This window comes from Egretta garzetta, unplaced genomic scaffold (assembly GCF_000687185.1).
Source record: "Egretta garzetta isolate BGI_Z169 unplaced genomic scaffold, ASM68718v1 scaffold32, whole genome shotgun sequence".
Classification (NCBI taxonomy): domain Eukaryota; kingdom Metazoa; phylum Chordata; class Aves; order Pelecaniformes; family Ardeidae; genus Egretta; species Egretta garzetta.
In genome coordinates this window covers 3,693,682-3,716,204 of record NW_009259035.1, presented here as the reverse complement: position 1 = coordinate 3,716,204, position 22,523 = coordinate 3,693,682, and the positions used below count along the sequence as shown (strand labels likewise).

Genomic DNA, 22,523 nt, shown 5'->3' with positions numbered 1-22,523 from the left:
TTAGCATAGCTTCTAGGAGGATCTGTTCCATGATCTTCCCAGGCACAGAGGTGAGGCTGACAGGTCGGTAGTTCCCAGGGTCTTCCTTTCTACCCTTTTTGAAAATGGGCACAATGTTTCCCTTCTTCCAATCACCAGGGACTTCACCTGACTGCCATGAGTGATCCTTTATTTATTCAAAGTTTCTTAGACTAATGGCTGAACACTTGCATTACCAAGCAGTATCTAACTGCATAACCTCCTGCTGATGCAATTCAAAATTCAGATGTGATTTTTTGATCCAGAGTGTAGAAGAAAGGTATTTAGCAATCAGATTAAGTAGAAGTGATTAATTTGGATTAACGGTGTTTATTTTATTCATAACTAGACTTTTGCACATAGTTTTTAGCCAAAAGGTTTGTAGTACTAAATACTTCTGTGAATCCAGTTTTTAATTTCCTTCCTCCAAAATGCTAAAAATTTGAAGTTGTTGTTTCAAGTAGCACAATCCCAGAGACACAATGAGAGATCTTCACCAAAATATTTTTCAGTTTTAAATAAGATACCAAAAAAATTAATTATTCACACAGACTTCAGGGGGAGTAATTCAGAAAAAAAAATAAAAATCAAGAAATCCACCCTTATGATTTCCAGAGAATATTTCTCATTAGTCACACTTCAGTGGCATAGAAAAAAGCACTAGAAATTTCAATTTATAAATTGTTCCAACTCCCCACAGGAATAGGAGTTAATTTATAATATTGTTGGGGAGAACAAAGAAACTGCAAACAAACCCCACAGCTACTTGAAGGCCTGTGCATCATACAAAGGCACAGGGGAAACTGTGTCAGAGTTTTTCTTCCTTTCATTTTTTAGCATTGTCTCACTCAGTTAGTAACGAAGTGCAGACATCTCGGGAAAAGCATGAAGAAATCAACTCAACTGTTCAGAACAGTTAAACCAGTCAAGCTTCCATCATTCCTTTGAACCAAAACATTATGAAAGCTTTCAATAGGAATATTACAGCTCTCCAAGCTGTAGGTTGATCAAGAAGGACAGGTTAAGGTATAAGGTCCAATCTTTCTCCTCTGAAGGTAACAGAACGCCCAACATGCAGACCAGACCCAGTTCATAGAGAAGTCTGCTGCCTTCCTGGGCCTGGGTTAAAGATGTGGAAAGAAAACTTCCAACTCTGGCAAGGTCCACAGATTATTATCCATTATTGATTTTCCAAGTAGGCAGTGATGGAATCTCAACAAGAAGTCTGAGGGCAATTAAGAAGGACTTCAGGGCCTTGGGACAAATGGTGAATGGATCAGGTGCACAAATAGTGTTCTCCTCTATCATTTCTATTACAGGTAATGATGAGGGAAGGAACAGGAAGAGCCCAGAAATAAATACCTGGCTCCAAGCCTAATATGAGGAGCAGAATTGGGGGGTTTTTGACCATGGGATGGCCTATGCAACACCACGTCTGCTGGCAGATGATGGGGTAGATCTGTCTCCAAGGGGCAAAAGGATGGTCTCCAAGAAGTTAGCAGGGGTTATTGAAAGAGCTTTAAATTAGATTTGAAGGGGGAGGAGGTTAAAACCAGGCTTGCTAGAAATAAGCCTGGGGATGGCATGGCAATGTGTGAGGGAAGTGTGCTAGTGAGGTCCTTTCGTCTCTCACCTCAGAGAAAGTGGCGGATAGTAATCCAAGTGGCAGCAAAGAAGCAAAGGTTATTAATGGGTCCGTAACAACTGCGATTATTCACTCAGGAATTAAGACTTCTCCCCTCAGAAGAGTGGCAGGATCATTAGCCCAGCTGAAGTGCATCCGTACCAGTGCTTACAGCATGGGCAACAAACAGGAGGAATTAGAAGCCATTGTGCAGCAAGAAAACTATGATATAGCTGCCATCACAGAAATGTGGTGGGACAACTCACATAACTGGAGTGCTGCCATGGATGGCTATAAACTCTTCAGGTGGGATAGGCAAGGAAGGAGAGGTGGTGGGGTAGCCCTGTATGTTAGAGAGTGTTCTGATTGCCTTGAGCTCAATGATGGTGATGATAGGGTTGAGTGTTTATGGGTAAAAATCAGGGGAAAGGCCAACAAGGCAGATATCATGGTGGGAGTCTGTTACAGACTGCCCAACCAGGAAGAAGAGACAGATGAAATATTCTACAGGCAACTGGGAGAAGTCTCACAATTGCTAGCCCTTGTTCTGCTTGAGGGTAAGAAGGCTCTACAGAGGGACCTGGACAGGCTGGATCGATGGGCCGAGGCCAATTGTACGAGGCTCAACAAGGCCAAGTGCTGGGTCCAGCACTTGGGTCACAACCACTCCATGCAATGCTACGGGCTTGGGGATGAGTGGCTGAAAAGCTTCTTGGCAGAGAGGGATCTGGGAGTACTGGTCAACAGCCGGCTGTATACAAGCAGGCAGTGTGCCCAGGTGCTCAAGAGGGCCAATGGCATCTTGGCTTGTATCAGAAATAGTGTGGCCAGCAGGACCAGGAAAGTCATCCTTCCCCTGTACTTGGCACTGGTGAGTCTGCACCTCAAATACTGTGTTCAGTTTTGGGCCCCTCAGTTCAAGAAGGACACTGAGGTGTTGGAGTGTGTCCAGAGAAGGCAAAGAAGTGAGGGGTCTGAAGCACCAGTCTTACTACGAGTGTCTGAGGGAACTGGGGTTGTTTAGTTTGGAGAAGAGGAGGCTGAGGGGAGACCTTATCGCCCTCTACAACTGCCTGAAAGGAGGCTGTAGCGAGGTGGGGGTTGGTCTCTTCTCCCAAGTAACAAGAGATAGGATGAGAGGAAATGGCCTCCAGTTGCACCAGGGGAAGTTTAGATTAGATATTAGGAAAAATTTCTTCACTGAAAGTGTTATCAGACACTGGAATGGGCTGCCCAGGCAAGTGGTGGAGTCCCCATCCCTGGAGGTATTAAAAACACTGGTAGACGAGGTGCTTAGAGACTTCATTTAGTAGTGGACAAGTACGGTTGGACTTGATGATCTTAAAGGTCTTTTCCCACCAAATGATTCTATGATTCTAACACATTAAATGGAATTTGCCAATTTGCAGAGAGTAAACTTTGACTTCCAAAACTTTTCCTTCCTAGAGGCAGTTCACTGTTGAAGTGAAAATGAAATGAAAGTGAAGTTCAAGAGAAAACAAATCAAAACATGAAGCCTCCCACTGGTAAGTGTTTCTTGTTTCCCACCTTGCTCTAGTTAGTAACTTCGTTCATGAAAACTGCTCTTTGCAATCTTTAGCAGCTGCACGTAATCACACCCTCAGTTTTTACGCATTATCCATAGACTGCAAAAGTTCCCCCTAGGATCATTCTGCCATAACAGAATGGCACAACCTAAAGATTTTTCACAGTTCCTAAATAGCCTTTAGAGATATCTTACGCATCTATTGACCTTACACAGCTCCATTTAAGAACTCTAATAGGATCACTGTGCAGTGTGCTATGGCCAAATTTTTTTGTGTCATCAAGTTTCTTACCAGCTGCTTTGTGAACCATCAGTGAGGCAAAGGCTCTTACAGCTAACTTGATACAGGGCATGACCAACCACACTTTTCCTCCTTTTCCCCTTGCAGATTTTCATTTTAAGCAAGGACACTTCAACACCTCCCTATTTCTTTGCCATTGTTTTCTCTCACTCCTTTCTTCCAGCATCACAAGGTAACTGCTCTCTTTGCTGCTATGGCAGATATGCTCCTCCTGCACTGCTGTCAATGCAGTCATCTTTCCATGACTTCATAGATGACCACGTAAAAACACCTAAGTAAAACTGACATCTTAAGCCAATTTCACACTCCTGATTCGCCATAGCTTTGTCATGACAAAGCCTAGCCAGATATACGAGAAAGACAGAAGACTTGCTCTTGGAAAAACTACGTGAAGTCAAGAAGACAGTGACCACGATCCTGTTGCTGATTTCATGTGACAGGAAAGCTCTTATAGTTTAACTGTGATTTGTAATTAACAACCCTGAAAATAAGGCCTCTTTGGAACATAGGCATAGATTTAGGTGCGTACACCAAGACACTTGAAACAGATGATGCGGGTGCTCCCCAGGAAGGCTTTCTTATTTTGAGAGACATATCCGAGGCTTAGAGGAGCATGGCAACTAAAGACACATTGGCTATGGGGAGGAAATTCTTCCCAGTGAGATGACAAAAAATAAAATTTAGCAGGGCAACAAAACAACTACCCCACTGCCTGGAGATCAGGTAGCTTTCTGACTTTTTTCTCAATTGCTGTGGAGTGGGCAAATTGTTCTTGTCTGTCAGTCACAGTCATCCTGCGTCCAAGTATTTTCTTGTCATGCCATGAGCCATTAAACTACATGTCAGAATGGATATGAAAAATAAACATTAAAATACACTAAGCCCCTGGGAAAAAAACCTTGAACTTATCTAGAAAGACAGTTCCCAGGTGGGAATAGACTAGTATATGAAGTACCTCCATGCTTTGGGAGAAAGGGTCCTTTGGATCACACAGTGATGAAGATATTCTGTGGTTGCCACGGAAACAGCGCTGACTTATGTTTTGGGGGACTGGAAACGTCTGTCGAATAATTGTTAACCTTCCAATTGACCTTCTGACCAGCTCCTGCACATCCACATCGTTTATTTCCTGGAAGATAAGGAAAGGGAGAGAATATCCATAAACGTTAAAAACCAGAAGTGTTACCACCAGATTACAAACAAAAAATAAACTGAGAGGACCAAAAGTCATGTGATTGCTACACGGCTCTTGTCAAGCTCTGCCATAGCCTCAAAAAGAACGTATGCATGCTCATTTAAACAACTGACACACACCCTTACAAGAATTGCAAAAATTTAAAAAGTGCTGTGCCCAAACCTCACCGAATCTTTGTTGATGTAACTGGGCTCAGTTGTTTGATTTTAGGTTTTCTCTCCCTCTCCTTTTACCTTTGATTTTTTTTTTTTTTACTTAAAAGTGTTTCACAGCATCCTTAGCAGATAATGTGTAAATCAGTAGGAAGTCATAGCATGATGTATTTCTAAGTGTAGCATTACTGAGGAGCTGTGAAGGTACATACAATTATTCAGGCCTTAAGGGTTCATTTCCTGGAAACAGAATATCAAGAACCTATAAACAACGTGCAAGTTAGCAAACATCATTTACTAAAAGGGCAAAGAAAATGCATTAGAGCATTCTAGGTGTGTATGCATTTGTTTATAGCCAGACCTAATTTAAAACCAACTTTTTACTCAATAGGGTACCTATTAAGGCTTATAGCTGAACACCCAGCTCTACAGACACACACTTTAAAGAAAAAAATTACTAAGTAAATACATCAGTGTGTGAAACATTAAGCTTAAAATATTAACTTTAAGGCAGGTTAGGAAAACCAGAAAAACAGATCTTTACATAATATAAATTCCTGCAGTTTGGCAACACGGTGTTTTACATCATTGAACGATGAGGCCCTCAGGGAACATGGAGAGAGAGGAGCATGGGCTCATAAGCAATGGCAACTGACTCCAACCTTCACATAAGAACTTGAACTTTAGTTAAACATAGGCTTTTTCTGACAACTCATATAGGGTCAGCTGGTAGCTTTCAAGGCAATTCTGTATCTGTATTTTTCTGTAAAGCAGAAGAAATAATCTACAAAATTGCTCAATCTTTTTAACTAGAATCTATTTTTCATCATACTGAACTGTTTGTCCATAATCTGTCTTAATTACAGAGGCTGATGCCCGAAACTTTCTAGACGTTTAGATTTGTGGATACCCCCCAGGAAGGGAGGTGCTTGAGGAACTCCTATTAACAGCCTACATTCAACGTACCCTTGCACACAGCCACAATTTATTTATTATTTCTGATTCTCATTTTTATATTTATAGCTTTTCATTTTTTGAAGGATACAGAACATCAGCACTGTTATATCTGCAACTAAATGCCACAATAAATTTTTGCCTCTAGCTTCCTGATCCATACCCATAATCAAGAACTTAGGAGACACCAGGAGATAGATTTGAACTCAAATCACAGAATCTTTCTTGTGAAAAGGAAGCCACGTTTTTTAAAAAGTAGCTCTTTAAATGTTAAGAAAACTAGCCTAGTAATTTTGGCTTTCTTTTTTGGAGCTTTGGTTAACATTCTTTAAATTAATTATTTTGAAGCAACTTCTCTGGACATACGAGCATTTGTTTATTTCCTTTAAAGCTTGGAAGAAAAATACATGAGATGTAAATTTTAACTTCTACTCTCGACTACAGTAAAAGTATTTTATTCTTCTTCACAGATTGTCATAGTTTTTGAATTCATCTGTTATTAAAGTTCTTTATGAAATATAGATTTTTCTGCAAACAAAAATAACACATGGCATCAGCTGTGTCTAGTGTAATATCTTGCATTTCTGGTTGATTAATCCTTAATGTACCATAGATAATGGTTTCTCTCAACTTAAGATGCCGTCTTTTCATTTAGTCTGTATCATTTCACTAGCTGCAAGGTAAAAAAAAAAACCCCAAACTGCTGGTTTAGCAAAATGCATGTAATTTTTTATAATACTTTCAATATAATCGGAAAGGAGGGCTCAAGAAACTTCTTATCTTGGTTTTAAACTATATCATTTCTCAGGGGATTTTTAAAAAGTTTTCCTGGTTTCATTATACACCATGCCCAAGCTATAACAGCAAGACTATTAGACTTGTTCTAATAATGTAAAAACTGATATCTGCATAGCCATGTTATAGTGCTAAATAATACTTTAAAAGATATTTTGACTTTCAGCTGTCCAAACATATATCTCTTCTGCCTCAAAATTGTATTTATTTTTTCTGCATTCAGCATTATTTGGTGCATTTTAATTAGAGTGTTCTCATTTTAACCTTCAGGTTTCTACCTCCTATTTTTATACATCACCTGGGAACCAGTAACAGAATCCAAACACCAAAGAGATTTTTGTATTGTTGCTAAGGAGGTACATACATCAATAGATTAATGACAGCTATTATTTTAAATGGTGTGAATTCCACCAATTATATCATAAATTCAGATTTTAGGTTAACAACAAAGCAATGCCATGCAAACCCAAATTCAACTTTAGTCATTTGCTATACATTTCTTTGTCATTTTTTTAATACTTGGCATCGACTGACTGACAAGTCTTTTATATAATGACTCTCCAATATCATCTCTCATTCTTGAATTTTGGATCTGACTTAAGAAAACTATATAAAGCAACTATTGTATGAGAGGAAACAATTTTCATTTGCACTTCAAAGGAGGATACAGTATAATGATATAAGGATGGCAGATGATCTGTTATACAAGCACCATATGTCAAAAACCACTACAAAGTTGGCCAAGTTGAACTGAGTTGGCACCTGTATAAATCTAAGCTAGGTTATGTGGGTTGGGGTTTCTTTTTTTAAAAAAAACAGAAGTTCAATATATAGTTCCAAACCTTCCTTTTGTTGGTCTGAACTTGAAACAAAGGGGAAGCTGTCCTATTTCAGATGGAACAAGGATAAAATTAGATACACATTTCATCTGAGTAGGCAAATAAATAAATAAATGCTATTTTAAATTAATAGCTCTTTACGGATGAATTAGGAAAAGGGAACTGAAGAGGATCACTTTGACATATCAGGCAGACACTCCAGTGGGAAGCAAGACTATATACTGGGTACCTAATATACACTGCTGTTCAGCTTTGTCTCATTATTTTAAGATAAGCAATCTAGGCAAAGACTTACTATTCACATTGGAGCAACTGCACCAGTAGTGAGAGACATGGGGGGAAAGAATTTATTCACATGCTCCTGTAATAAGCACCAAAGGCAGAAATACCTTTTTTTATGGAAACATCTTAACTTTGGGCCAAGAAGATGATTCCAGTGTTTATCATATACTGGATACACCCTATTTTCCAGTGCATGCCACACCTTCATCACATTCTTCATGACACTCAGAGAGGAGAGTGTTTCTTCCTCCTCCAAAAGCCAGCAGCGGTGAGGAGCACGGGGCAGAGCGGGAAAGGGTGACCACTGCACACCCCCTTGAGGCCTCTGGGCTGCTACTGCCCATGCCACAGCATACTTGTGCTATGCCCTTCCTGAATTTCTCAGCACTTCCCAAAGAGGAGTAGTTGAGGGGAAGGCATAACTAGATGAAGCTCCTAGACAAGTAAAGGGAGATCTTGAACTGCATAATCATTTGCTCCATTATATCTCACTTAGGTTTCTTAGATTCCTGGGAGGATGATGAAAAAGAGAAAACCGATAGTACAAGGAGAAATAAAATTTTAGCTTTCACAGACAAAAAACTACCAGAGCTTGGAGAAAGCAGGGCTAAGTCAGTCTGTCCATTGGATCTCACCTGTCTGAAAAAAAGCGCTGGCAGCTTAGTCGCCAACTTGTACCAAAGAGGGTGGCATTTCATACCTGACCTGCCACCACCATTGGAAAGTGTAAGGGTCCAAATGAACCTCTAATGCTACTATTAATCAATTATCCACATTAAAATGTAGATGTATGTGAGCTCCTGGAACTGAGCTGTGATTTTAGGACCTCATCTAGCTGCTTGAGCTTAAAACATAGTCATGCTCTGAGCTCTTCTTCATGGTGGAGTGCATTGGGCTGAAACACAGCGGAACACGCTGAATGCATTGGCCGAGGACCAGCCCTCTTCTAGGAAAAACATGTGTTCATCTGAAGCATCTTTGAATACGACTGTGGGTCCTCTCTTGTGATATGAGGAGCAAACCTGTTGGATCTTTTTCCATAAACTGTTCTTTTAAAGAGCTTGGGTTTTTTTTCCTTCTCTCCTCAAAGAAGGAGTTTTTGCAGACTCTGATGCCTCTGATAATTAGAAACCTTCTACTAACTTTTGCCCTCAATTTATTCATGGGCAATTTGAACTCATTTGTTCTTGTGCCAACCTTGTCCTCCAGCCCTCGACAACAATGTATTTATTCACACTCTGTATGTGTTTATAAACACAGAGCATATTCTCTTACAGTCTTTGTTTTCACAGACCCATCAAGACAACCTTTTCAGCCTCTTCGCACACAAATCAGCTTTTCTGCACACCTGTTCCATTTTAATTTTAATAGAGCCAATCATAATTGTGCACATTATTGCAGATGAAATTCAACTGATCCTTTGTACAGTAGCATTAATGTTTTCACCTCCTGTGCGTTAACTGTAGGCAGCAGAAAGTGTTTTAGGCTGTCCTTGAGTAAACAATGGTAATAGAGAACTGGTGGCAGCCTTGGGCATAGGAAGATGACCCTGAATGTTTTAACAGAGGAAAATGCTTGAGAGACACATGGATTTAAAAAAAGGACATTCTTTCATTTAAAGAGAGCAAAAGAAAGAAAAGGGATGAAAATCATACAAATGCCCCTTCTTCAATTCCACTAAATAAAATTTAAGCTTACTGTACACTTGTGATTTAAGAGTCATAAAGAAATAGAATTTTACTATCCTGGGCTTTTTGAGGTTATATTTACTATTGTGCAGAGGAAAAGAACCAAGCAGAGACAGACCGACGTGGGGAGAGAGAGACTGAGATAAATCCATTCTCACATTTCGTTAAGTTATATTTTATCATGACTACGTTCACATCTATGATTCCTGCAAATTTTAAATAAAGAATGGCACCATCTGCTTTAAGGCACTGAAGAAATAAGAACATTTATTTGGAGAGTGTTTCCTCAGCTGATTGCACTGATCAGAAGAGATTTGTATTATTTGCAAAGGACTAATACGATGTATTATGCTTTAGCAAATTATGAATCCTTTCATTTTATAGGAACAACCCCCTCTCCTCCCACACATGCATTTCCATTATGATACACAGTCTTCAAGCAAATTTGCTGTATTACATGAAATAGCAACTAATGGGACAATAAAAATTAAGGAACTCTCTTCCTGGCATTATAGCATTTAAAGGGAGCAATTAAAATAACAGATGTTACCTTACAAAGCCTAAGCAGTTTCCTGATCACACAACTGAAGGTGGTATTTCCTTTTGTATTGCTATACTCGGTGTGTTGTGTCCCCTTGGCACAATGATGGAAAAGGAAAGACAGTTCCATCTTATTTTGGTATCCCATTGCAAGGAATTATTTAAATCATAGGTGGATTTTAAAAAACAATGCATTTTCACTGTAATAGATCATCTTAGATTTTCAAATCAGAAGGCCAGAGAAGCAGCGTTATGATTACTTAGTTGACAGTCTGATTTAGCCAATACAGGCACACAAAAAGAGATGTCTAAGTTGTCTAAGATGTCACAAAAGATTTATGTAAGCAACAAAGCGGGCAGAGCTCTGAGATCATTTCACAGTCATATGGAAGTACTGTGGTCATCAACCACTAATGGACAACCATATCAAATGGACGTGGATGTGAAGACAGATATTTTATATACCACACAGTAAGGGGCCCATAAATCATTGCATTTCCAAATCTTGCACTTCCAAAGCAGAGGCATTGCAGTCTTATTACTGAACCAGTAAAATGTTGCAATAAGCAAGTAATGTTACGCAACATTCATCATTCAGGAAATATTTACATTTCTGTCATAATTTGAACATACTGATAAGGAAAAATAGGGCAAAACATGATCCTTTCCATATCATTATCTTCAAATTTTATTTATTGCTAACCTGATTTTTCTGTCCACAAAATATTGAGTTTATTAGCATTTTGAAACAAACAGAGCTTGCAAACAAGTTACTTAATTGGGAATATGAATTTAGGTCCAGAAGCAGATTAAGCTGAGACAGCATTGAAACATGTTCGCCCTCTCTATAACTTAATGACTATGGTTTACAGGCACAGTTTGTCAGAATGAACTTTATCATGGCTTTCACCCATTTCACATACAAGACTATAAAACTAAGAAGGGACATCATTCAGCTTGCCTAGCTGCTGGGACTGCAGCCCAGAGAAAGAGTTTTGGAGTGGAGAAGGCAGTTCAGAGTGGTAACCACTTTGATCTCTCTGTTGTTTAATCTGCTGCAATCTGCAAATAACAATGCTCAGAAAGCAGGTTTTTTTTTTCCACAGAGACACTAATTTCTGAATAAAAGGCAAAGAGAAAGCGTGCACATTAGGAATGGCTTCTTGGTTTTATTTTGCTTTTTGAGGGTGGAGCAGCTGACACAGCTAAAAGCGAGCACCTTCTTTTGAACTTTCCAACTGAAATAACATTTGAAATGAAAAACCAGGGGGGCAGTGTCTTTAACTTGAACAGCAAGCCAATATCTGGGCTCTGCCTAAGAAATTGTTCTTTAATCTACTGATACAAAGGTTAATGGTAGACTGCTTTAGATTTAGGTAATGCTCTTTTTAAAATAATAAGGGTTAATTCTGAAGAGTAGAGATGAACACTTTACCTCAAGATTCCACTCACATATGAATTCTAGCTTAATCCGACAGGAAAAAGAAAGCCCATATGTTGTTCTCATGACCGTCTGTAGCTTAAAGCTGGGTTCTCAACCAGCGAGGCCCACCCTATTCAGCTCTGGGAAACAGACACGTTACTGGTCAGAAGCAATGCAGGGCCCAAACAATTTCTGCTGGACCTGGGTGGTCTTCACAGCACTTTCTGAGGCATAATTTTCTCCAGGGAAAACTGGCTAAAAATCCACTGGTTTAAATGAAATACAATCCCACTGCAGCAATGTTATACCTTAATATAACCTTGAAAAAAATGCTTTGGATTAAACTACCTGACTATTAGCACACTGTACTAATGAAAATCCAGTAATTAAGTATGAAAACAGAAGTGCACAGTAAATCCAGAGAGCAGACCTGGAATTTACAGGCAATATCTCCAAGCAATCTTTTATCCTGAGATTACACAGGAGTCACCTGATCTACACGTTAGGGGTGAGTTATCTCCCCAGGGAATTCAGCTGTTCTGGACCTAAACTGTTTTTCATAAAAAAGAAGAAAAAACTGAATGCTGTCAAATCTAAGAACAACTGCATTGTTCCATGTTTTATATGCAAAGCTACTTCACATATTGACTTGTCATATTTTAGCTGACAAGTGTTCATGGAAGAACCTATTTCACAGTTTTAAAACAGTATCTCAATTTAACTTTCTTCCTTTTTTCCCTTCATGAACATTCACATACAACCTGATCCAGAAGTCCAGCAAAAAGCCTCCCACTGATACCAATAGTTTGGGTATTAACCATGTCTGAATTCTAGGGGAATTCTTAAAGGAAAGGAAATATAGGACTTTATTATTATTTTTATTACTAAGAAAAGTCATTAAAATATAGACGAAACACAAGCAACTCCATTATGAAAGATTCTACATGGAAAAAGACCTTAAAAAGGTCCTATAAAAATGGTCAGCTCAAGGCAAATGTGAAATCTGAAGATACTCAGAAACAAAGAGGTTTTTTTTTAATTTTCCATTTACTTATTGAAGGACTTCTGTTTAAAATAGGCAAGACAAAACAGCGAAGTCCAAGAACTTTTCATTCTATTTTTATTAAGCAACATCCACTCCCCCAGTATGCCTGAACTTTGTCGTGGCTACTGCTTCCTGTTGGCAAAGTCAAGATCAGCATGAATATTGTCAGTAAGCCTGAAAACAGGATTCATGGTTCATAACAATGTTCACTTGACAGTTACCTCATTTATAATGATCCAGTGACAGTCAAAAGCAACCAAATTAGTCTCCACGACCTGAAATAGAGAACAAATCATCTATCAGTCAGCTTGCTTGTGAAAGCCAGAAAAAAAATTAAATGGATGCTCTCTGCAAATGACAAAAACCGAAGCACATGCTCTCAAAGACCTCTGTTATTCAGCTGAGGATAGAGAACCTTTAGCAAAATTCTGCAGAAGCATTTGTGTTATTGTTTGACTTGCTAATTAAACTTGGAAAATACATTTCATTGCTGGCATCACAGAAGAGAATATGTTTCAGTTGACTGAGGAGAAAATTAAATCGTTTTTGCCTTAATATTGTGTGTTGAGAGGGAGCAACAGAGAGGATGGCAGAAAATGAATATCAAGTAACTCTTGTCAGGTTTCTATAGCTCCAGCCTCTAAGGTCTTTCCAGTGTACACCTACCCTAGAAGCCTGTGAATTTAAAAAACCAAACCAAACCCAAACCAAAAAAAAAAAAATCCCCACACCACAAACACTAGAGTTCATAGAAATGCAAAGACTGGGGAGGAAAGGGTTCTCTTGAGAAAGAGGGCTGTCACAGGGATGATGAATGCTGGCCTGTCCCAGGCTCCACGCACAGAGGGCCTCTAATCCTCCTCCCACGCATCCTCTCCTTTCCTTTGCTGAAAATTATTCCAGGAGCTGCCTCTGTGCTGGACTGCAAATGTACTTCCTAACTCATCTTTCACTCAGCCCTATTCTTTCCCTCCTTGAATCCACTGCACTTTTGTGGCGAGTCATGTTTGATTCACCTTCGCAGTGGAAACAAAGAGGGAAAAAATACATTTGGTCTGCTTGCATTAGCTAGGAAAGAAATCATCAACAAGAGGGAGGAGGCCAGAAACAAACTATAGAAAAGGCTGGACACCTTTACCAATTTTTTTCTAAATGACATTGGATTAGCATTGACACCGAAATAGTTTTAGAACCTAATTAATCCCCTTTTATATTTGTATAATCACCATGCTCATCTTGATTCACAATTCAAAACTACTGGATACTTAAAACCGCATTGAATCCCAGAAAAAAAACAAAGACAAAAATTGAAACAAGACTTGGAACTTACAATGTTTTAACGTTCAAGGAGGTGACTAGTGCTGGGCTGTTATTACTTGGACCATTGCACAGCAGTCATATTTGGCTTTTCACGATGATCAACACAAAATAGCAGTTACCAAGGATGATTGCAATTTATACTGTGCCACGTTCAAAGAGAACAATTCAACTGGCCACAAATCTTAAAAGCAGCAAACCCCCCCATACTGATAACCTTCATTATTAATTCAAAGGCCATTAGAATTGGGGTCACTGCTTATTTACTAGAATGATAGGCAAGATTGGAAACTCTGATCTGGAGAGACTGGGAAAAAAAGCAAGAGCAGCAGTGTATGAACTGACTTTTATTTGAAACTCTCACAGCACCAATAAGAAATGAGGGGAAATGAAAGCCACAGCTGCTAAAGTGCTCCTGGAAAATTTCAGGATTATTAGCAGTAGGAATCAAGGTCCTCATCTGACATGGAATTTAGACTCACTATTCTTTCTCTGCGGTGACAACAGTATATTTTGTCATGTTGCTTTGACATTTTCTTGCATTCTCCACAGTAGGTGTCCACATGACACATATAAAGGAACAGGATAGAAACTGAGTAACTAAGTGATTGGAGGCATCACAACAGGCCCAGCCAGGATGCTTGAACTGGAGCACGGCTGTTCTGATCAGATCTCTCACATGAACCCAGTTGGAAGACAAACACACCCAGGAACAGAGAGAGGTTAAAACCAGACAGAATAACAACAAAGTTCTCAAGGGAGCATTTCCTCCTTATATAAAGTTCCCAAGCATAGAAAGTTTATACCATTTACAACATAAGCAATGCCATTAAAATTTTCCATAAGACAAAACAAATTAACACCTTACTGAAGCAGGAACAATGCTGCTAGTCAATCTATACACACTTCTGCAGAAAGCAAGCAGAATTGGGGGGAAAAAAAAAAAAAAAAAAGCAGCAGCGCATCTGACATATTTTCTGGTTTCCTGTCAGGTTCCTGGCAACCCCTTGTCCCTCCTAACTTCTGATTCCAGGATGTCCCACTGGGAATATCTGTTCTGCCTTAACTACTCTGCTCAAGATGAGGTCTCCTGAGGTTCCTGTGGTTCCCAGGCAGTCTGCCAGAGGGATGCCCTCCGAGTGAAGGCTCCCAGTGGTGTTAGGGGAATGACAATGATAATTATGTTCCACAAAGGGCTCTTAAGCTCTTTCTCTGCTTCAAAATGGCAGTCAACCGAAACTTCAAAATGAAGGAATCCACAAGATGAAAACTCACATATTCTGTTCAGTTTTTAATAACACAGTATAAGCAGGGTAGATAACTTCTTTGTGCCTGAAGCTTTGGCTGATCAGATTTTAATGCACTCTATCTTCCATTAAAACTTTGGTTTCAGTTCATTTAGTTTCTTTATAAATGCTTGGTTCTGTGTATCTACTTTGCCCAGGCTCTCAAATTTCAATTAGACAAGGCCGTTTCAACAGTGGATGGTTCTAAGTGTTGCTGGTTTTATTACGTAGAGCTCACAGACCACTTAAGCCAGATTCTGGAAGTCTCACAAGTCACTCTTATTATTTCAAACAGCTCAGGCTACCTGCGACAGATTTATTCACAGCTTGCAAATAGTAAGAAAAAATGCATCCATTTTTTAGTTACAGTTGAAGCTCCTCAGCAGAAAGATCATGTTTTATCCATTAAGTTTATGCATTCATGAATCTACTTAATATTAAAGCCATTTTCAAAAAGCTTATGTCAAATTGAGATGAACTTGTAATGTACTCGGAGACACTCAGACTAATATATTCTAAGTTTAGATGTGCTACGAATAGCCCCTGATTTAAGATTTCATTTTCCCTTTCAGTCTTCCAGAAGCAGATTTTTGGCATTTTCCTTAGCCCATCTACCCAAAGCTTGTTCTAGTATTGAGAGTGGTTTCTTAAAAAGATAACAGCTGATGCCCTGAGAAAGTTGCTAGATTTTTTTTCTTTACATTTTGTTTTGTTTGATGAAATACAGATTTACATCTAAACTGGGACTCAGCATTAGACTGGAATTTCAAGGCCATCTTTTCATCCTTGGGCCATTTGGTTTTACCTGATGAAATCCTAGTCCCTCTGATATCACTCACAAAAGAAGTTCCATTTCAGCAAGATCAGGATGCTGCAACTCAGCCCCTCACCTCTGAACATCTTTTCTCCCAGTATGGCCTATATTGTCCATTTAATTGACTATAAAGTTGGGCAGTGCACATTGGCATACCATGTCTGTATGAATTGCAGGGCACTATATTATTGTCATCATCATTAATAACCTTCCGATATTTTCCAATTATTGTGCTGCTAACATTTTTTCAGTGTAGAAGAATGCACAGGCACAGCCACCATTTTACAGACTATAAATAAATACAATACTATGTAAACCTTCAGTCTCAATGCTTGTAGGAAAACGTTGCTCAACCCTAAAATTTTCTTCAAACACTAACAGTAATCATATGCATAATCTGACAGAAGATTCTCTCAATCAGTTATTAAGCACAAATTTACAAGGTCAAGATCATATTAAACCACTCCAAATAAATAAATAAATAAAAATAGTGAAAGCCAGCAGCAACACAACTTAGATCCAATTATCTGTCAGTAAAACAGTCATTACTTGGACTACAGCAAGCCTTTACAGTCATGACACAATGTTCCACAATGCCCTTGCCTATCTACCGAGTTTGCTGTTTTCTTTACTTAAAAAAGCCACTGTGTTTTCAGTTGGAAGGGATGATAACAAATAAGATTAAAGTAAAAAAAAAAAAACAAAACAAACAACCCAAAGAGCATGGCTTGTCCTGCTTAAAACTGATCATAACCTAAAAGCGCATATAATACAACTTCAATAGAAGCATATAATGCACTTGTGTAGTCTGTTTCTATGACTAGTATGTTCAGAAAGTTAAAACACATATTGTTTATCCGAGTGATGATCTTTTTCTGGTTGAAATTCACATCCGCATGCATATCAAGTGAGCTGGTATGAACCTGTGTTTTGTGCCAGGGAATAACGAATGTACAAACTAATGCTTGCAAAGGTGTAAGGGCAGCAATGAGAAAGAAATCTGATAACCTGTCTATTAGAAGCAAAAAAAAAATTTTGATGGGGCTGTGTGGGAAGTAGGGGCTTCAAGACCCCCAAGCATTTGAATATAATGCAAGTTTCATATTCATCCGCTGGTTCTGCTGGCTCCGTGACAGGAAGCGGTGCTGTGCACTCCTGAAAGGCAAGGGACAGATTGGAAATTTCCATACAAGACAGAAGGCAAGTGAACGTATTGTTTATGCAGCTCACCTCTTAAGCTAAACCTGAGAAAAACTAGAGTGTGCATTCATAATCAGGGCTGAACACCAAAATCCTACACAGATTAACACCTGGATGGAGGAGAGTAGAACCTTTCCAAAACAAAGCAAACCATGCACATATTTGACAAATTCTCTTTTCACACTTCCTCTAGGGGAAATTGTACAAGAACTCAGCTGTGGGTCACTAAACACACAAAGCTATATTCAATGCAGAAAGCTCCCTAAAGCGAAACATAGCTGCTAGAGGGGAGAATATTAGGAGACAGTATCATATATGCCTACCCTGTTCTTACTGCTCCCTTGGGTATTTGCTTACGGTCACCTTTGGAGACAAGACACTGAAATAGTCTTTGGTCTAACCCACGATGGCTGCTTTTGTGCTTCCAAATATATTTTGCTTTCTTAGCTGTGACAAAGTGTACTAGCAGTAGCTAAAAGAAGCAGAAATGTATTAATTCTGTATCAACTCTTGTGCATTGCAGACTGTTTTTATTTATTGAAAGGGTAAATATTTGAAACAATACTAGAGAAAGTATTTTGTGCTGCTGAGATGGCATATCTGCTGTGCCATTGAGTACCTCCACTGTGCAGGAACATACATAAGCAGATGAACTCCAGTATGAACTGGGGAGCTGCATCCTTGCAGTTTAGTGCCCATAGCAACTCACACATCCCTGTCTCACCCAACTAAATCGGTGTCAGAGAACAAGCAGTGAGCAGCCAATATAGCCAATAACCTCAAGGAATGATTTTTCTAGAGTCCGCATGTTTTCATCTATAGGCTGTTAGTATTTAATGCCATATCACATAATTCTCCAGTACTAAGAATCAAAGCAGCAAGTTAGCAGGCCAGTTCTGAAACAGACTTCATGAAATTGTGGAAAAACTGAAAAAGAAATTCACTCTCTACCCACTCAGCCACCGCTCAGACTAAGAGTTCACACCAGAGTATTTTAAAAACATCATGTCATTAGTTGCATAAATCCTACAGCAAAGGATACAACCCATTGAGTAAGCAGTGTCGTTCATACAGTCATAGAAATCCACAGCAATAGATATAAAAGATCATTCTTAACATCTTTGTAACTTTCGAAACACATTCATGTCAAACTCTAGCAGTTCTCCTAACACCCTATTAAAATAAATCAAACTTTGCTTCATGAGGAAGGTGTTCCATTTAGTCAAACATAGATGCTATTGAACCAATGAGCAAGAACATGGATGAAGCAGAAAATAATTTTCCAAAGAATTCAGCTACACACCAAGGGAAATTTTGTAGAGAGCAGAAAAATGCTGTCAAGAACACAAGTGATGAGCAAGGACAAACCATCTGTCATTGGCAATAACTCCAGAACCTCTGAATCTCTAGAAGAGACTGACAATTTATCACTATTTCTATTGTTCACACTTAAACCTTCAAATGGGCTAAATGCAAGACAACCTAAAGCAAATAAAGCAGTAGTAGTGCCAGCATGCGTGCTTTTCACAGGTGCAATAATAAGCAAGAAAGCAAAATAGCGTACCAACAGAATGGGCATATAATTTAATGGAAAATGGCATAAAAAGTTCTCTACATCTCTTCTTTCTTATAGATACGGGCCCAGAGGTGTGGGTCAAAACTACAAGATACAGATCAGAACCCTTACAAAGGGAACCCAGGAAGAGTGTTCTGGACCTTCAAAATTCACCTCCACACATATGCAACAAGTCGGACAAGTCATGCAAACATCTAACGAGCAGTAATGTTGCATGTATGAAAAGTCCCATACAGAATCTGGCAGTCTCAAGTGTCTCCTGTTTGAAACATAGGGGAGAACATTGGGCTCCAGTTTTACTTTTGCTACAATTGGGACTGCTCTACAACAAGCCACCCAGATGCCATGATTCATTTCTCAAAATGTGGAAAAAAAGTGTCTCCAACTAGAGCTGGCCTTCCTGTTATTTTTCTGCTCCACCAGGAGCTGTGGTAGTGACTGTGAATCTCTTTCTGCTGGACCACCACTGAGCAAACCACATTTTCCATTTGTTTTTTCACAAAATACAACAGATGGCATGGTATAATCCCTCGGTTTGGAACTGTCTGGTATTGAAATAATTTAGAACTTGATCTAGAAAGTTAGTTTTCCCATGAGTTGAGCTGGGACACAAACTCCCTGCTAACCTCTTCCAAACCTTCCCTGTCTACAATATGTCCCATTTATGTCATCTTGTAATCCGAACTGCACTCTTCCAGCTGGAAGACTGGTAAATTGCTTCCGTCCAATACCACTAGATTTGTTGCCTGTGTCTTTTCATAGATGAACCTCTCTGAGTCACCACTGCTGTTTTATAGGTGAATACATGCCTCGACCTAATTTTCCCTCCCAGGGACACAGCAATTTGCTGATCACTAAGATATAATAAAAACCAGGCTTCCTGTACACATGTGAGACAGGAAGCACCCACTCCGCTGCTCCCTGCCCCTCCCCTCCCCCCAAAAAAACCCTCAGAACCAACCAAAACTCAACCACCAAACAAACAGAAGTCAGAGGCCATTTCTTAACATTTCCTTTAACTGAAGAGATGTGATCTGACTACTTTAGGCACCTAGAGCAGTCTCCTGTAGAATAGGTGGCTCCTCAGGCAGCAGTATGCAAGTCAAAATATGAAAGTTAGAAACTATTAAATAGCTAATGTGCAGGTAGTAGTAAGAAAGTCAGGTCATAAACTGAAGACTGCTCTAACTGATCTGAAGTTTGGAAAGGTAAAGGCATGGCGTTGTACTATTTAGTACGTTGTACTAAGTTAAACACTGCAGGACTTGTGCATGGAAATCCTGAGCTTGTCTCCAAGTTTTGGGTTGGGTTTTTTTCCTCCTTTTTTTTTTTTTTCTTCTAGCTGCCAGTTCATTAAACTGCCACCATTTTATCAGGCTATCTCTACCATTTCTTCCTGCTGGTGCCACAGCAAGACCATTTCTGTGTCTCTGCTCTTAGCCTTTGAGCTTCTCAGTAGGGAAATCAGTTGCTGATTTATAAAGCTCATTCTTGCACACCAGAAACTAAAGCTCATAAAAATCTCTCTTCACTGAAGGCAATATTTTTGGAATCTAATTTTAATCTCTACCCATTTCCACTATTGAGGGGGGAAAAAAACCACACATGGCAATACTTATTTTTATTCTTATGGAGCATCATCCCTTTCTGGGATTCTTTTCCCTCAAGTTCCTTCTAAGCAAAAAAAGAATACATTGGTTGAAACCCGATAGAGAAATCCTGAGGCACTAGTCAGCTAGTTACCAAGGATTAAAAACAAGTTTTTACAGCACTTGTGGGGGGAAAGACTTCTTCTAGTCTCCTCCTAAGGACAGGTGAGATGGCTGACATGGCATCATATACTTGTCTCATGAGACCGCATTTCTTTGAAAAAGAAAGAAGCAGTTGAACTACTTTAACAGGGGTTTTTTTTTCAGATTTATTGCAAAAGATGATACTTTTAAACTAAAAGAATTGGGTTATTCAACTAAATAATTAGTTTTATATTGACTTGACTTGTCATCCTAATTATATTTGAAACAAATCAAGCTCCAGGGAAGATTTCATCTCCCTTGCCCCAAGATTTTAAGAGATGAAGGCAATTCAAGTAGAGAAATCAGCCCCGTGCTAAAGAAAACAAGTCAACAGTTAAATGTTCAATAAAAGTAAATAAACACAGCATTAATACTTCAGTGAGTATGACCATGGTCTTGTATTGAGGACACATAATAAAAACACATTCTGCCTGGTAGAAATGGCCATTTTAAATTTTTCATTTCCTTCATTATTGAGAAAAGCTAATAATGTTTTATAGTAATCTAAATCCATGCATCCTCCCCTGCAGTCAATCTGTAGACTATAGGTTTAAAACAATACCTATAAGTAATTTAAGCATCTTTCATTTTAAGGATTATTTTATTCTTACAGTGGCTTTTGCTATTTCCAATTTTTTTTTTTTTATGCTCAGATTAGCATCGTAAAAAGTGTTTGTAATAACCACTCTGAAAAAAAAAAAAAACCCAACCCCAAACCAAACAAAACCAGTAAATCCACCACAGATCTGTTCTGCAACTACTTGGCTTAACTCAGAACCACGAACACATTGCACTACCTGCTTTGGAAGACAGTTACTAGAAAGCAGAATAGTGTTCTCAGTGAACAATCATGTACCTCCCACCTAGAAACCACTTATTTCAAACTAACAGAGTGATTCAAATATTCATGTAAATACAGAAATTCAGATTCATTACTGTTGTACAATTGCCTGTACCTCCCTTTCTTAAGAACTTCTTGCAACCTCTTTTATACATAATTAGATTTTGTTCATAGTGACAGTACAAAATTGATGCCTGGAGATCTCTTGTTCTTAATCTGCTGCTTTTTAAAAATTTTTTTAGAAGATGAATTCCATTTGGAAGTCTGAAATCTAAGCAGAAAACTTGAGTATTTGGGTTGAACACAAACTTTGAATCACACTAGTCATCATCACCTTTGAAGGTGAAGAATCAAACATAAGAAGCCTAAATCTATGCTTAAGTCTCAAAATTTCCTCCTCTGTATGGATTAAGAGCTGGAATCAGAGATTTCTCCCAATTGAGTTGTGTGTTTTAAACACCTCACCATCTCCCACACTCAACACATTCAGGAGCTAGCCTTTGAGTGAACTCACTCTAGATTAAAGGCTGTTGACAAGTCCTCCAACAGAGGGAAAATAATTGCCTTGCTGATTTTGACACCTTTGGAACCGACTTCAACAAAGTCGGAATTCTCCACAACAGGGAAAGCTGGGGATTAATGAATCTTTTTTACAGATTTAAAATTATCCTACCCATATACCTAAGTTAGTTTTCTAAGCAGAATGAAAAGTTCAACTCCTAGTTTTAACCCTTTTCAGACTTTATAGGTAGCAGCAGGTTTTTGCCAAGCCTTACTGATATGAAGAAACCTTTCAACCTGTTAATGTGACATGAGAAGCTCAAACAGCCATTAACTCTAGGCTTTAATTGTAGAGGAAAAAGGAACATCAGTTTGACAATGGACCATTCTTAGTGCATGCTTTAGGTAATTAGGCTGCTAGTGAAGAGAGCTTTGGAAGCTCCAGGAGAAAAATACAGGTGAGGAAATTATATCTGTCATAATTTCACATATGCTTTTTTGGTAGCTCATATAAAAATTTTCAAATTCATATTTACTACCTCTTTGAACCTGTTGCCAATACGGAAACATATAAATAATGTTTCTAATTAGGAATCCTTTTTAACCAGATGAAGTTATCACTTTAGTAAGGCAGTCAACAGTTAAGACTGTAGAAAAGTGTACTTGTAAGGCACAGGATTCTTTCTCAGTGCGCATTAGTATGGGTTGATTGCACTCAGCAAAAGGACATCGATTCAAATAAAACTTGTAAAGGAATCATGTAGGGTAGTATTTTTAAATAACCTTGCCCTTC

The 22,523-nt window shown here is 38.8% G+C and overlaps 1 protein-coding gene across 1 annotated transcript in view; it reads right to left on the bottom strand.

Annotated features, from left to right (window-relative positions):
- The window catches only part of GRID2 (glutamate ionotropic receptor delta type subunit 2), a 746,969-nt gene that overhangs the window by 227,476 nt on the left and 496,970 nt on the right, over nt 1-22,523 (bottom strand). Inside the window, 2 exon segments of the mRNA XM_009634848.1 lie at nt 4,445-4,618; nt 12,624-12,677. Of these exon segments, the coding sequence (XP_009633143.1) occupies nt 4,445-4,618; nt 12,624-12,677 (228 nt within the window).